General features: G+C 46.0%; 1 protein-coding gene across 1 annotated transcript; it reads left to right on the top strand.

Annotated features, from left to right (window-relative positions):
• Positions 1-3652: 3652 nt before the first annotated feature.
• Positions 3653-11449, top strand: LOC107374445 (L-amino-acid oxidase). The gene is made up of 7 exons (XM_015942594.3): positions 3653-3980; positions 6344-6564; positions 8000-8112; positions 8322-8523; positions 9749-9817; positions 10113-10249; positions 10344-11449. Exons 1-7 carry the CDS (start codon positions 3779-3781, stop codon positions 10876-10878), a joined length of 1479 nt encoding a protein of 492 aa, XP_015798080.3. The 5' UTR covers positions 3653-3778; the 3' UTR covers positions 10879-11449.
• The last annotated feature ends 5798 nt before the right edge of the window (positions 11450-17247 follow it).

Raw genomic sequence — 17247 nt, 5'->3', positions numbered from 1 at the left:
GGGGAAGGAGACGGAGCTTGTGGCAGAGGTTGAGCGGTACCGGCTAGATATAGTCGGACTCACCTCGACACATTGCATTGGCTCTGGAACCCGAGACCTGGAGAGGGGTTGGACACTCTACTTTGCTGGAGTTGCTCCGGGTGAGAGGCGGAGGGCTGGGGTTGGCTTTTTGTTAACCCCGAGACTCTCTGCCTGTGTGTTGGGGTTTACCCCGGGGGACAAGAGGGTAGCTTCCTTGCGCCTTCGGGTCGGGGAACGGGTCCTGACTGTTGTTTGTGCTTATGGGCCAAATGTCAGTTCAGAGTACCCACCCTTTTTGGAGTCCCTGGGACGAGTGCTAGATAGTGCTCCATCAGGGGACTCCATTGTCCTGCTGGGGGACTTCAATGCTCACGTGGGCAATGACAGCTTGACCTGGAGGGGTGTGATTGGGAGGAACGGCCCACCTAATCTGAACTCGAGCGGTGTTTTGTTATTGGACTTCTGTGCAAGCCGCAGTTTGGCCATAACGAACACCATGTTCGAACATAAGGATGCCCACCGGTACACTTGGTACCAGGGCAGCCTAGGTCACAGGTCGATGATCGATTTTGTAGTCGTATCATCTGACCTGCGGCCGTATGTTTTGGACACCCGAGTGAAGAGAGGGGCGGAGCTGTCAACTGATCACCACCTGGTGGTGAGTTGGATCAGATGGCAAGGGAACATGCCGCGTAGACCTGGCAGACCCAAACGCATAATGAGGGTCTGCTGGGAACGCCTGGCAGAAGAACCTGTCAAGACGGTCTTCAACTCCCACCTCCGGCAGAGCTTTGACCACGTCCCGAGAGCAGTGGGGGACATTGAGTCCGAGTGGACCTTGTTCCACTCTGCGATTGTCGAGGCGGCTGTTGCTAGCTGTGGTCGTAAGGTGGCCGGTGCCAGTCGTGGTGGCAACCCCCGTACCCGCTGGTGGACACCAGAGGTTCGGGGAGCCGTCAGGCTGAAGAAGGAGGCCTACAGGGCGTGGCTGGTCTGTGGGTCTCCGGAGGCAGCAGACAGGTACCGGATAGCCAAGCGGGGTGCAGCAGTGGCAGTTGCCGAGGCAAAATCTCGGGCGTGGGAGGAGTTTGGTGAGGCCATGGAGAAAGACTATCGATCGGCTCCAAAGAGGTTCTGGCAAACTGTCCGGCGCCTCAGGAGAGGAAGGCAGCAACTCGCTCACACTGTTTACAGTGGGGATGGGGAGCTGCTGACGTCAACTGAGGCTATAGTCGGGCGGTGGAAGGAATACTTTGAGGAGCTCCTCAATCCCACCAATGCGCATTCCGAGGAGGAACCAGAGCTGGGAGGCCTGGGGATGGACTGTCCGATCTCAGGGGCAGAAGTTGCTGAGGTAGTCAAACAACTACACAGCGGCGGAGCCCCGGGGGCGGATGAGGTTCGTCCTGGCTATCTTAAGGCTATGGATGTTGTAGGGCTGTCATGGTTGACACGTCTCTGCAACATTGCGTGGTCATCGGGGGCAGTTCCTAGGGAGTGGCAGACCGGGGTGGTGGTCCCCATCTTTAAGAAGGTTGACCTGAGGGTGTGTTCCAACTATAGGGGGATCACACTCCTCAGCCTCCCTGGAAAGGTCTACGCCAAGGTACTGGAGAGGAGGGTCCGATCGATAGTTGAATCTCAGATAGAGGAGGAGCAATGTGGTTTTGTCCTGGCCGTGGAACTGTGGACCAGCTCTATACCCTTGCAAGGGTGATGGAGGGGGCATGGGAGTTTGCCCAACCAATCCACATGTGTTTTGTGGATTTGGAGAAGGCTTATGACCGTGTCCCCAGGGGCACCCTGTGGGGGACGCTCCAGGAGTATGGGGTGGGTGGCTTTCTGTTAAGGGCCATTCAGCCCCTTTACCAGAGGAGCGTGAGTTTGGTCCGCATAGCCGGTAGTAAGTCGGACCTGTTCCCAGTGAGGGTTGGACTCCGCCAGGGCTGCCCTTTGTCACCGGTTCTGTTCATCACTTTTATGGACAGAATTTCTAGACGCAGCCATGGTGTGGAGTGTGTCGAGTTTGGTGGCAGGAGAATCTCGTCTCTGCTTTTTGCGGATGATGTGGTCCTCCTAGCTTCATCCAGCTCTGACCTTCAGCTCTTGCTGGGTAGGTTCGCGGCCGAATGTGAAGCGGCTGGGATGAGGATCAGCACCTCCAAATCTGAGACCATGGTTCTCGACCGGAAAAGGGTGGCTTGCCACCTCCGGGTCGTGGGAGAGGTCCTACCTCAAGTGGAGGAGTTTAAGTATCTCGGGGTCTTGTTCACGAGTGAGGGTAGGAGGGATCGGGAGATCGACAGGCGGATTGGTTCGGCATCTGCAGTGATGCGGACGCTGAGCCGATCTGTCGTGGGGAAGAGGGAGCTGAGCCAGAAAGCCAGGCTCTCGATTTACCGGTCGATCTACGTCCCAATCCTCACCTGTGGTCATGAGCTTTGGGTAATGACCGAAAGAACGAGATCGCGGATACAATCGGCCGAAATGAGTTTCCTCCGTAGGGTGGCCGGGCTCAGCCTTAGAGATAGGGTGAGGAGCTCGGACTTTCGGGAGGGACTCGGAGTAGAACCGCTGCTCCTCCGGATCGAAAGGAGCCAGTTGAGGTGGTTTGGGCATCTGGTCAGGATGCCTCCTGGACGCCTCCCCGGGGAGGTGTTTCGGGCATGTCCTGCCGGCAGAAGGCCCCCGGGTCGACCCAGGACACGTTGGAGAGGTTACATCTCCAATCTGGTCCGGGAACGCCTTGGGGTCCTGCCGGAGGAGCTGGTGGACAAGGCCGGGGAGAGGACAGCCTGGAGCTCCCTAATTGGGATGCTGCCCCCGCGACCCGGACCCGGATAAGCGGAGGAAGACGACGACGACGACGAATAATAATAATAATAATTATTATTATTAATTATTATTAATATGGTTAATAATTAATATTAATAATATTAATAATAATATTTAGTAATAACAACAATAATAATTAATAATATTAATAATAATAATAATACTTTTTTGTAAGCGCCCTTCAGTCTCTCAGGGTCACTGATGATGGTTTAACTGGTCAGTATGAAAATGTATGAGACATGAATTTTTAATAAATATTCATTTTCTTGCTCATTTAATCATTCATTTCATATTTTATTGTAGAATTGAGTCATTTTAAAGCAAGTATGAGTAATTTAATAACTCAGACTTTTGCATTTTATTTTGAAATCACTTCTGGCTAGACTTAATGAAAAAGTTGGGTCATTTTATCCCATTTCTAGGGTAGAAAACAGAACCTAGCACTTGGGTTACAGAGCAATCCTAATTGGGTTATTTTTAACCCAGCAGTTTTGACTGTGTGTTACCCTCCAGGTACATCAGGTGTTACACCTCTACTGTCGTTACCCAAGAGAGGCAATCTCTGTCAAGAATGAGGTTTGTCAAAAACAACTAAGTAAACCATGTTGGGCTCACAGACTGGCATGCATGGAAATGAAAGTTTAATCTTTATATGATCATAAGACTGGGTTTTCTGGAAGATAAAAAAAAACTGCAGCTCCCAGTCATGTCCTACTGACAAGCTGCAGCTCAAAGTGAAAGCAACGCCTCAGACACCTCTAGCAGAGGTTGACTCCTCACACGGTAGGAAGGTTTAACTGCTCATGTCATTCACTGAGTTTCTGTAGTTTTCTGTGTTTGTTAAAGCTTTTAAAAGAACTACAACAGAATTCCATCTGAGCCCTTTGATCTTTGGTTGCATTCATTCCACCAGCTTTGGATTATGAACCATGCTAAAATGTTTACATTTATTTTTGTTTTCTTAACGCAGAATTTACATTTATTCTGTGTTTCGGTGAATCCTAATAACATTTATGATGGGATGGACTTACATTCAAAACTAACTGATACTTTTATTCCCACAGAACCAGAAAAGAAAAAAATACAAGCTAGGATGGGTCTGACTGAGATGAAATGGGAACTATGTGAGTATGTTCTCATCTGTTTGATTTTAGAACTTTATTTTGTTTTTTTACTCTTTAAGATGATAATTAACATCGCCTAATGAATCTGGTCCGCCAGACTCACTCTGTCAGGGTTTGGAGCAAGTTAATGACTGGATGCAGTCGGGTTTTCTCCAGTTAAACAAAGACAAGACTGAAGTTACTGTCTTTGGAAATAAGAAGGATAGGATGGAGGTTGTTGCTCGACTTGGCTCCAGACGAATAAAGCTGAAGACTCAGGTTAGAAATCTTGGTGTTACCATTGATTCACTGGTTACATTAAGACTATAACTAGATCGTTTTATCTCCATCGAATGGCACGACTCAGAGGTCTCGTGTCCACACGAGACCTGGAGAAACTCATCCATGTGTTCGTCTCTAGCAGGCTGGACTACTGCAATGGTCTCCTAACTGGTCTTCCTAAAAACGATGTCGGTGTCAAGTTTATCTATAAAGCACATTTCCAACAATCAGAGACTGCACAAAGTGCTGTACACAGACAAGAAGTAAAAATAAAATGATAAAACACTGAGAACCATCCAGTAGACCCTAAAATGACTTAACTATAAAATCAGTTAAAAGCAAGGGTAAAAAGGTAGGTTTTTAAAAGAGACTTAAAGGCAGAAAGACTGTCAGCAGACCTAATCTGTAGGGGAAGGCTGTTCCAGAGCTCGGGAGCGTCCACAGACAAGGCTCTGTCGCCTCTGGACTTCAGCCTGGACTTGGGAACAGATAAAAGATGTAGAGAGGATGATCGGAGGTTTCGTTTGGGGACGTGAGCGTTTAAAAGTTCCGACAGATAAGGAGGGGCCAAATTGTGTTGTGCCTTAAAACAGATCAGTAGCACTTTAAACTGAATCCTGTAAGTGACCGGGAGCCAGTGAAGAGCTTGTAAGACTGGTGTTATGTGATCCCTGCGCCTCCTACCCGTCAGCAAGCGGGCTGCCGCATTCTGAGCCACCTGCAAGCGGTGAATTGACGACCGCTCCAGTCCATGATAAAGAGAGTTGCAGTAGTCGAGTCTCGACATGATTAGCAGGTGTATAACCTTTTCAAGGTCTTTGAGTGGTAAATAGGGCTTGACTTTACTAAGAACACGCAAATGAAAGGACACGCTCTGGACCACAGGACTTATCTGTTTATCAAGTTTAAAATGGCCGTCAATGAAAAAACCCAGATTTCTTGCCTGAGACACGCAAAAGGATTCTAAAGGGCCAAATACACGTTTTACCCCGTGCAACAGCCCAGGGTTCCCAAAAACAACAATTTCCGTCTTTTTGACATTTAAAGTGAGAACGTTCAACTGTAGCCAGATTTTAACATCTTTTAAACAATTCAGTAACTTGTCAAACGATGGCCATCGAGGATGTAGTGGACGTAAATCTGCACATCGTCCGCAAAGAAGTGTTACACGATGCCATGTTTATGAAAGATTGCACCAAGATGTGAAGCAACTGCAGCTTATTCAGAACGCTGCTGCTAGTCTTAACAAGAACTAAAAGAATCGAACACATCACTCCTGTTCTTAGATCCCTACACTGGTTACCAGTAAACTACAGAACCCCAGCAGGGTTGTGAGATCCTTAGGAAGCAGTCAGCTGGTAGAACCCCGGCTCAGAACCAAACAGGGTGAAGCTGCTTTTAGCTACCACGCTGCTCACATATGGAATCAGCTTCCTCATGACCTCAGATGTGCCTCAGCTCTAGAAATGTTGAAATCAACATGAAAACCCTTCATGTATTCATCAGCCTTTGAATGGATGTTTGTTATGCTGCACTTTCTGCGCTGTAACTGCTACCCTTGTGAGTCTATGCCTTTCATCTGTTTGTTGAATCTGAAATGAATATCTACATTTATCTCTTTGATTTATTGTGTTTGCTGTTCTTGCGTTGTGTTTGAAACGTGCTACACAAACAAAGCTGCCTCTCCTTAATCTTCTCTGAAGAAAACAGCTGAGGCACAGCAGAGAGGGACCTGCCTCTTGGACTGGTGTGTATGTTTTCTCTTTAGATGAACTGAGATTTATTTCAGTGCAGTTTCTGAGAGTGTGTGTGTGCTTTTCACTTCCTTTTATTTGCATTCTGTCTGTTGAGGAAAACCACAGCCAGATATCTGTTTCTGCTTTTTGACTTTCGTTTTTTTACACCAGTAAAATTTTTCCTGGACTTTCACAGAAAGCATGTGACTCTGTCCCCTTCCAGTGATTTAGCGATGGTTTTGTTCTTATTGGTTATTTAAGAGTCTGTAAAGGTGACACAACCTGGTAAAGAGTCTACGTTTTAACTGGTTTCTGACTAAACAGATCGTGGTAACTGCTTTGGTTTCTTTCATATTTTGACTGCAGTTATCTTCAGTTTGCTGCTGCTTGTGTTGCGCCGGAGCCACGGTGCAGCCTCCGGCCTGAAGGAGCATCTGGCTGACTGTTTGGAGGACGATTTCTACGATATGCTGCCGACCATCCAGAACGGCCTTCCTCACATTAAAAATTCTCATCATGTGGTCATTGTTGGAGCTGGGATGGCTGGGCTGACAGCAGCCAAACTGTTACAAGATGCAGGACACATGGTAGACCCAGCAGCCTTATTATGGTCTGAATTATCAGAAAGTGTTGTCCAAGGACCATTTGTGGCCATTAATTCCATTTCTAGAATGTTGCAGTCTGTTGACTAATTTGAAATGTTTTAATTCAGCATACGGTATTTTGTTTTTCATTTTAAAAATGCTTATATTTTGAGGCTTGCAACCACTTTTAAATTGACTATCATCCTCTTTAAAAGCAAGGACACCCATGTCTTAAACATAACAAGATTATATTGGAACACCAATGCAAACCCTTTTGGTCTTAAAGGGGCATTATGGAAGTTTGACAGCCAAAACATGTATAGAAATAATAAATGTCTTCTTCATACATTCTCCTGCAATGCCCTGGTGCTGTAGGATGAGCCCTGGCATTTTTACTGTGATTGCCTGTTTTTCTGTAAAATCACAGAAAAAGAGAGTTGCTCGGGTCGAGCAGGCTGCTTCATGCGCGTTCACGCTCAGGCATAGCCCGTAGCGTTTGCTATCCGTAGCTTTAGCAGCAGAAAGAGAGGTAGTACCAACTCAGCGACTTTGTCGCTGTTCCTAACGCCTAGTGATGAACCTAGCTACATTTCTGAGGACCCTTAGCTACTTTCTGTAGAACTTTATTCTAGATATTTCCTGCAAATTAGCAACAAAATAGCCATTTTAGCTTCGAACCGTTCTTTGGTTTGACGTTGCTTCAGCTGTCAAAAAGGATATAAAAGTTACAGGTGTGTAGCTCACCCAGTAAGATGTTGGACTCTTGTGCAGAAGACCCGGGTTATATTCTGGATGTGAACATAGTTTATTTAGGGTTACTTTTTTACATTAATGGTAAAATTTTTTACAGTAAGATGCCCAAATTTTTATTTGAGACTCGCTGAACGGCATTGAATTCACAGATAAAAAAGATGTGGGTTCAACTTTCATTTTGGAACAATTTTTCAAGCAAGGGAAGGGAATGATCTGAGCATGCAGGAGAACTGACCCATCATAAACCTTTGTCGGCTGTGCTGAAGAGAAAGGTACAGAACCAAAGTATTTAATTAATTAGCTACGCATTCTCCTGTCCTCTGGGCCACACACACACACACACACACACACGGAGCTGACTGTCTCAGCTGTTATTTTCGTTAAGGAGTGTGCACGTACAGCATGCGCGCCTCGTGCACAAGCCTACTATTGAAGCTGCCATTACGCTTTTGGCCTGAGGGGGCAATCGCGAGCATAAAAATTCAAAACTCCGTAAAGTCCCTTTAAATAGCAGAAGTGGTACAATCGGCTCTTTTATTGGAAACATTGCAGTAATAAAGGCTTCAGTATGTTCCTGCCAGTGATGTAGCAACTGCAATTGTAAAAGTCAAATCTGTGTTACTTTTAGCAGTAATAAAAGTATTGTTAAGGCTCCTTAATCATCTAAACTCTAAAATTAACCAAGGTTACCATCGTGGAGGCCAGTGGTCGAGTTGGTGGACGAGTGGAGACCTACAGGAATGAAAAAGAGGGCTGGTACGCTGAACTGGGCGCCATGAGGATCCCAAGTTTTCACCAGTAGGTGTGATATCCAACAGTACAACAATCTACGATGAATGTACATCTAATTGGAGTATTTTAGGATGGGTGGTTTTGGCATTATTGATTTGCACCCACTCCTAGTTTTATAAAATATTGTTGTGATCCTGAATATTCTTGGTGTCTAATGCCATCTGTTGGCCACGGAGTTCAACTGGCTCAGACATTGTCGAATGTTTGGTCAACAGCATTGTCCGTGGGTTTGCTGAACTCCTGGGAGTGAAGCTTGACAAATTCATAATGGAGGACATCAACACGTATCACCTGGTTAACAGACAGAGACACAGGACGTATGCAGTGAGAGCAAATCCAAACATCCTCCGTTACAACGTGGCGCCGAGTGAGAGGAATATGTCGGCCGATCAGCTGCTACAGCAAGCTTTACAGAAGGTCAGTTAGCGTCAGAGACGGATGGAGGTGAGCTGATGTCAGCGGATCTAAGATGGGAATTAAAATGTTCTTATTGTTTCCCTGAAGATACAGTTATCAGCACCATAACATAACGCACTAGTCTCTCCGTCAGCAGCATTGTGTTAGAACTGTGATGCAACATGAGTTTACTGGTCTTTGTGGAAAGAGTCCTTTAACACATCTGCGTGTTAGGCTCACTCATGGTTGTAAAGAAGAAGAAGATATCATTTCTATAGCACCTCTCAAGATAAAAATCACGAGGCGCTTCACAAAAGCAAAAAATGTAAAAATATAAAAAAGAATATAGAAAATGTTTAAAAATATATTTAAAATGAGCAAAAATAGACAATTGTGATTAAAAAATGTTAAGAAAGACAGAGAGAATAGGAAAGAGGGAAATCAGTGGATCCTGAGGAAGGTGGAATAGGTGGGGAGAGCAGAATAAAGAGAGAGAGGTGAAGAAAAACCAGCTTGAACAGGTGGGTCTTCAGCTGCTTTTTAAAGGAGACCACTGAGTCCACTGATCTCAGGCTCAGGGGGAGAGAGGTCCAGAGTCTGGGGGCCACAGCAGCAAATGATCTGTCACCTTTGGTCTTTAGCCTGGTGTTGCACAACCAGTAGGCTTTGATCACTGGACCCCAGGGACCTGCTGGGGGTGTAGGGACTAAGAAGATCACCAATGTAAGATGGTGCTTGTCCATGTAAGGCCCTATAGACCAGAACCAGGATCTTGAAATGAACCCTGAAGTTGACTGGCAGCCAGTGAAGCTGGAGGAGAAGCGGGGTGATGTGGGTGTGTTGGGAGGACTTGGTCAGAAGCCGAGCACAGGCATTCTGAACCACCTGTAGACGGTTCAGGGAGGTTCTGCTCAGACACGTGAAAAGAGAGTTGCAGTAGTAAATGGTGAAGTCCGAAGCCAGACAGGTTCAAAAAGAAATTCCATCCATTTTGGGCCTTTTTAGAAGCTTTTCTAAAGCTCTCAGATCTAAAAGAATTCAACTCAGTTTGTTTGTATGGTTTATCGCTGCAAGAGTTCCCTTAAGGCCCTTTACCAAGTACACATTAAACCTGGACTACAAGAACTGGTCTGTCTGGAAAACTCCATGTTGCCTAAGGGAACCTACAGCCACTGCTCAGTGTCATCACGGTGCAGTAGATGACCAACAGGATGACCTTTACTGCAATAATAATTCTTTTTCCTAGGTGAGGGACGAAGTCGAAGCTCACGGCTGCCGTGCTGCCCTGAAAAAATATGAACATTATTCTGTGAAGGTAAGAAAAACGTTTATTTGTTCACATTATACGTGCCACCAAAATGTCGTTTGGTGGGTAACTTGAACCGAAGAAAACACTTTAAGGCAGAGATGTTGACAGAGAAAGGTTTGGTGGCGTTTTCCCATCTCCCATCTTTCAGCCCGTGTTGCCACATAACACACACTGTGGGACCCAGACTGGTGTATCCAGGATTTCTATCACCCCGTGTGGGCTGGATTTTGAAAATCATCCGACAATTTGAAAGTCCAGTCGCGTGAACCGGCTCTAACGGAGAACTTTGCTTGTTTTCCAGGAATATCTGACAGAAGAAGGAGGTCTGAGTCATGAAGCCATCAGGATGATTGGAGAACTCCTCAATGAGCAGAGCCTCATGTACACCGCCCTGACTGAGATGATCTACGACCAAACAGACATCAGTGACAATGTGATGTGAGACCAAACACACGCTAAACCCACCCATATGTGTTTTAAACAGTATAAAAGTATAAGAAGTAGAACTAATACCACTGTTTTTGTACTAAAGGTACTACGAGGTGGCTGGGGGCTCGGATCTGCTCCCCAAAGCTTTTCTTTCTGTTCTCGATGTTCCCATTTTCCTGAACTCCAAGGTTCAGCAAATCAATCGGACAAATGGTGGCGTCATTGTGAGTTACCAGTCAGATCAACGGCCCCGCCTAAGCCAAATAAATGCAGACGCTGTCCTGGTAACGACCACGGCTAAAGCAGCCCTCCTGATAGATTTTCATCCTCCGCTGTCCATCCATAAGATGGAGGCCCTGAGGGCAGTCCACTATGACAGCTCCACCAAAATCCTCCTCACCTTCAGTGAGAGGTTCTGGGAAAAAGACGGCATCAGAGGCGGGAAAAGCATCACGGACGGGCCGTCTCGTTTCATCTATTATCCGAGCCACGGTTTCCCAGACAACGACACCATCGGCGTCCTCCTGGCCTCCTACACCTGGTCTGATGACTCCCTCCTCTTCCTGGGTTTGTCTGATGAAGAGCTGAAAGAAACAGCGCTCACAGATCTGGTGAAGATCCACGGTGAGCGTGTCTGATCTCTCTGTACCGGTGTGGTGGTGAAGAAGTGGAGTCTGGATCCTCACAGCCTGGGCGCCTTCGCTCTCTTCACACCATACCAACACCAGGAGTACGCCAAGGAGCTGTTCCGGAGGGAAGGCAGGATCCACTTTGCTGGTGAGCACACGGCTCTACCTCACGCCTGGATCGAGACGTCCATGAAGTCAGCAATCAGAGCGGCTACTAACATCAACAACGACGCCCAGCAGCTTCCACGTAAAAACAGAAGAAGAGATGAGCTCTGAACTTCAGAGGAGCTCCTCATGGTTGTCCATGCATTGTTGTGGTTGTTTTACTTTATGAAGTCCTCATTTTTAAACTCTTTTATTAAGATAACATTTATTGTTTAGATCAGTTTTCTAAAAGCTTCAAGTGTCTGAGCCTCAAATGTGGTGATAAATAGAGAACCCGACCTAACAAGAAGCTAACCCTTCTGTGTGCTTGTGATGCGTTCACTTGTGCTAATTAAACATTTATTCATGGAAACGTAAATTATGCCCTTGTTTAAATGGATCTGCTAATTCTGACTAAATAAATGTTGACAAACTATGAAAAGGCTGTGTTTCCCTTAGCCAACGCCCACAATAACTCCAATCTAATAAAACTGCTGCATCTTATTAGCTGAAACGATGAAAATGAGACAAAGCTCTAATAAAACTGGTGCTCAGTTTCCTACTAAAGGGAACTGATGAATTCGGTCATATGCTATCAGATTCTTCAAGCTCTCTGGGCTTTTTGCTCAGGTGCAGTAGCATCACCTGTTGCACCTGCATGCAAAGCAGCGGACACCAGATGAGTGTGCAGATCTCAGCGGCTCTGCTTCTTCTTTGTTTTGTGGTCAAACATTAGTTTAAAGTCCCACGATGAAAAGGTCAGAGGTCATTCAGTTGTATTTTAGTTTTACTAGTAATATATCCAGGCGACAGGGATCCAGGAGTCATCTTTAACTGGATCTCAGGTTTGATGCCTTAAGTCAAACCGCGACCCGAGTCCGGACAAGAGGAAGACTGGATGGGTGGATGGATGGATGGATGGATGGATTGGTGGATAGATGGATGGATGGGTGGATGGATGGATGAATGGATGGATAGATGGATGGATGGATGGATGGATGGATGGATGGGTGTATGGATGGGTGTATGGATGGGTGGATGGATGGATGGATGGATGGATGGATGGATGGATGGATGGATGGGTGGATGGATGGATGGATAGGTGGGTGGATGGATGGATGGATGGATGGATGGGTGGGTGGATGGATGGATGGATGGATTGGTGGATAGATGGATGGGTGGATGGATGGATGGATGGATGGATGGGTGGATGGATGGATAGAAGGATGGATGGATAGATGGATGGATGAATGGAAGGATGGATGGATGGATGGATGGATGGATGGATGGGTGGATGGATGGATGGATGGATGGATGGATGGGTGGATGGATGGATGGATGGATGGGTGGATGGATGGGTGGATGGGTGGATGGGTGGATGGATGGATGGATGGGTGGATGGATGGATGGATGGATGGGTGGATGGATGGATGGATGGATGGATGGATGGATGGATGGGTGGATGGATGGATGGATGGATGGATGGATGGATGGATGGATGGATGGGTGGATGGATGGATGGATGGATGGATGGATGGATGGATGGATGGTGATGGATGGATGGATGGATGGATGGATGGGTGGATGGATGGATGAAATGTCAAAACGGAAATAAAATGTTTTCCATTTTCATGTTTTTCTTTTGCTCATGAAAGTCTAGCTTCACTAGTGAATAACTGCAGGGCAGGGCTGGGCGATATGGCCTAAAATAGTAATGCGCGGATTGACTTCTAACCCGTGGTACCTGCGGGTTACTCACGGGTTGGGTCAATAAATGTTTCCTTCAGTGCGGTGCGGTTTGGGGCGGGTTCATGAAATATTTATATATATATATATACACTGAGGATAAAGACATGAATCAATGCTTAATTTTTTAAAACACAATATTTAAGACAGTTATTTAAACACGGTCACGTTTTAAAACATAACTCCGCGTAGATAACCTTCGACCCCATGACGTAGGCACGTACAGAACGTGGCAGTGAAGTGCGCCTAAGCTCCAAGCAGGTGGCAGGCAGCCACGTCAACCAAACGATGGAGGACAATATTTTTGATAAAATTCATTCGGGAGTTTACATTTTTAAAAGAAAGGAGGGACAAACTGCTAAATTGCGTGTTTGGGAAAGATTCAGCGAGGTAATCAGCGCAGACACCAGCAGCAGCATTTGCTGGACAAAACAAGGACATAACAGTTAATGCGTTTGTTGGCTTTCAACATGTTTGATAAAAGTTGTAAAATGTTTTAGTATTTTGTTTGCCCAAGCAGGGGCTCTAGGTGCTGTTTTTGTATTGGTTTATTGCACTATTAGTAGGGTAACAAACAAAAATTACCCTTTTTAATTAAATTTTAAACCTTCTTTATCTGCCAATGCAATTTTTTTATTTTAGCCTTTAAAAATGTAAATGTTACTACCATTTTCCAGTGCCAATTTGGGGGCACCTTTGTCTGAATAAAAGAGCATTCAATCAATAACGTGTTTTTAATGAGGCGGGTCGGGGCGGCGTGGGTTGTAGAAATAGACCTAGTGATGCGGGGTGGTTTGGTACAGGACAGACGTTATCAAATCTGCGGTACCCGCGCATCACTAGCCTAAAACCGATATGTTGAGGATTTCGCTTCAATAACGACAAATGGACGATAACTACAGGTATGCGCTGAGTCAAAAGTTGCCCATTAGATGGTGATGTCACATGTGTTACGTTTAGTCACATATTTGGTACAGCTTCTTAAAGCGACATGAACGTTATCAACCTGCACACATCTGTTTTATCATCAAATTTATTGACATGGGAAAAATTATCTCCATAAGAGTCAGAAATTTCGATAACGATACACTTTTGATTTATCGCCCGGGCCCACTGCAGGAAAAGCGATGCTCTGCTGCCATTTATCGTTGACAATATTTAAATAAGGTCCGAGCTTTCTCCTGTTTCTCTGCCTCTTAATCAGCTGATCCGAGTCTGACGGCTGAGCGCAGCACGAATGGTAAAATGGTAAATGGCCTGTATTTGATATAGCGCCTTCTAGAGTCCTGGAACCCCCAAAGGCACTTTACAACACAACCAGTCATTCACCCATTCACACACACATTCACACACTGGTGGGGATGAGCTACAATGTAGCCACAGCTGCCCTGGGGCGCACTGACAGAGGCGAGGCTGCCGAGCACTGGCGCCACCGGTCCCTCCGACCACCACCAGCAGGCAACGTGGGTTAAGTGTCTTGCCCAAGGACACAACGACAGCGACAGACTGAAAGGACTCGAACCTGCAACCTTCCGATTGCGGGGCGAGCACTTAACTCCTGTGACACCGTCGCCCCATCACGAAGCGAGACCGATCGCAGTCATGTTTAATTACTAAATGAGACAATCGGCTGAACAGGTTGAGGGAAATCTGTTGAAACTAAATCACAGGAGATGTCCACAGTTGGGAAGTCTGTGTTCACAATCTGTTCATAAACAAACAGCGTTTAATACGTGTTAACGAGCAAGATGAGAATATTTAACTGAAGATGTTTATCTGCTCAATAGCAGACTCCTTAAACCTAAACTAGGTGTCTTCTTTACAAACGCGTCTCCATCCACCAGCTGCTCCAGCTCCTGCGGCGTAGCAACAGGGACCCTGTGCTGCAACCGCCGCAATGAATCAGCATATTTCCGCTAAGACAGACTTAAACACGGTTGCTGAATGATTTGTGCAACAATCAGATTTGAATTTTATTTCCATAAAACGCAAGTTCCAGATGAGATATTACAGAAAACTGGGACAGCGTTTTCCCGCAGCAGGGGTACGTCATGTGACCATCCACATGACGGCTCGCTGGCCGATGCTACGGGTCTAATTAACGTGTGAGTGAACTAGCTCAGACCTGCTGCTAGAGCACCTTGTGTAGAACCGTGACACCGATGTCGGTCTTGAGTTGCAAGAACTGGATTTTTTGATGACGACAAACGACTGAGTTATTGAGAAATAACAAAGTTTTGTTCGTTAATGGAGAGCAACGTCTGCAAACCGCAGCGGCCGAGGAGAAACTGAAAGGGATTTATTACTTCTGTCTCATCAAACCCATCAGACGCCGTTCCTCTTTTGTCACAAACACAGAAAGTGTGACTGGGTGAGACAACCGAGAAGGTGAATGAGTGATGGATGGAATGGTGAAACTTCAGACGGAAGCAGCTTGAGGTAAAAACAAAAACATGATGGGTAAGTTAAGGACCAGCAGCTTAAAGGATAAAGCAAACTAACCTAAACTCCTCAATAAACCTCGTCTATCTGATCAGAGTTCATCTCAATTTCTCCAAACTGCTGTTGTTCATGTAGCTGGCTAGGACACCAACAGGTCACAACAGGTCACCATTCACTGACCTCATACAGTAGCCATGCATGACTTACAGAGACGCTGATGCATGCTTTCATCACCAGTAGAGTCGATTACTGTAATGCCCGGCTTTCTGCTCTTCCCAAAGAATGGTAAATGGTAAATGGCCTGTAATTGATATAGCGCCTTTTAGAGTCCTGGGACCCCCCAAGGCGCTTTACAACACAATCAGTCATTCACACATTCACACACACATTCACACACTGGTGGTGATGAGCTATGATGTAGCCACAGCTGCCCTGGGGCGCACTGACAGAGGCGAGGCTGCCGAGCGCTGGCACCACCGGCCCCTCCGACCACCACCAGCAGGCAACGTGGGTTAAGTGTCTTGCCCAAGGACACAACGACAGCGACAGACTGAGCGGGACTCGAACCTGCAACCTTCGGATTACGGGGCGAGCACTTAACTCCTGTGCCACCATCGCAAGTACCTCAAAGAGTACCTCAAGTTTACAACTCCTGCAAAATTCAGCATCTCGTGTCCTGACGAAGACCAGGAGGCAGGGGCACATTACACCACTGTTAAACAAGCTGCATTGGCTTCCTGTACGTTTCAGGATCGATGTTAAGTTTCTTTTCATGGTTTTTAAATGTCTAAATGGTCTTCTTATCTCTCAGGACTGCTTCATAACTACGAGCCTTCGCGGTCCCTGCGCTCCTCTGGCAGTCATCTCCTCATCATTCCAAAAGTCAGGACACACTCCCAGGGCGAGGCATCCTTCCAGTTTCATGGCCCTCGCCTTTGGAACAGTCTGCCAGAGGACCTCAGGGCCGTAGAGAGTGTTCTTGTTTTTAAGGTCAGGCTCAAGACTCACAGCTTTTAAGTGATTTTGATCTATTTTAACCTGTTTTTACCATCTTTTATATATTTTATCAGTGTTTTATCACTTACTCTTAACTAAATAACACATATTTTCCTACATATTTATTTTAACTTGTAATAATTATTAGTTTGAACCAGTCTTAATACTTTGTTGTACAATATTTTATAAATTTAATTATATGTTTCTACTTGGTTATCTTTTTTCACTGTGTTTTATTTAGATTTTTATTTATCAGCTGTTTATGTTCAATTTGGTTCTTAACTTGTTATCTTAGTCTCATTAGTAAACTAGTGTTTCCTCTGTGGGGGCCGGCTGCCCCGGGGGCAGCGGTGGGCTGTGGCGGCCGGGGTGCTTCCCATGTTTACTCTTGCCAAGGCTATTGCTGCCAGTCTTGGTGCTCCCGGTGCAGTTGGCTCCTTTGATGGCGTTTTTGTCTTCTTTGTACCTACTACATCTGCACTCAGTCAGCTGCCCTTTCTCTATTACGTGTGTGTGTGTGTGTGTGTGTGTGTGTGTGTGTGTGTGTGTGTGTGTGTGTGTGTGTGTGTGCGTGCATGCAGGGGTTTGCATCTGCGTGGGATGGGATTGAGGGTGGGAGGAGGAAGAAACAAAGGGGATCTCTTATGTGAATCTGTGTGGAGGGGTGGGAAACTGACTGCTGTCTGGTTGTTTTTAATAATGTGAAAGAGATTTGAGCTGCATTTGCATGAAAAGCGCTTCATAAATACATTTTGACAGATTTTTGATTCAGGTCTCTGCCGGTGGGATGCCAAACCAACAAGCCACAGCCGTGAAGCTGGAATCATAAGCAGTTTCTCTTTACTTCGTTCCATCCAAACCCACCAGACACGTCCGTCTGTGTGGTGGAAAAGGAAAACAGCTAAAAGGGAAGCCATGTGGTTATCACACAGTGTAAAAAAATAACAGGCTAATGAAAGAACAGCATCAGCTCTAGTGACTCAGAGTCAAACCGTTTGATCATGAGACCCGGCGGATGGCATGAAGTAACAAAACAAAAGCAAAAGTGAT

This window comes from Nothobranchius furzeri, chromosome 2 (assembly GCF_043380555.1).
Source record: "Nothobranchius furzeri strain GRZ-AD chromosome 2, NfurGRZ-RIMD1, whole genome shotgun sequence".
NCBI classification, from domain to species: Eukaryota; Metazoa; Chordata; class Actinopteri; order Cyprinodontiformes; family Nothobranchiidae; genus Nothobranchius; species Nothobranchius furzeri.
The sequence above is the reverse complement of the archived record's forward strand: the minus strand, read 5'-3'. Positions and strand labels throughout refer to the sequence as shown.

Bases quoted from the DNA above. Each gene is read 5' to 3' on its own strand.
- LOC107374445 (XM_015942594.3), top strand. From the start codon at position 3,779: ATGAACCATGCTAAAATGTTTACATTTATTTTTGTTTTCTTAACGCAG. The intron at 3,981-6,343 runs GTGAGTATGTTC...TTTTGACTGCAG, and splicing joins TGAGATGAAATGGGAACTAT to TTATCTTCAGTTTGCTGCTG. The intron at 8,113-8,321 runs GTAGGTGTGATA...TTTGGTCAACAG, and splicing joins AGGATCCCAAGTTTTCACCA to CATTGTCCGTGGGTTTGCTG.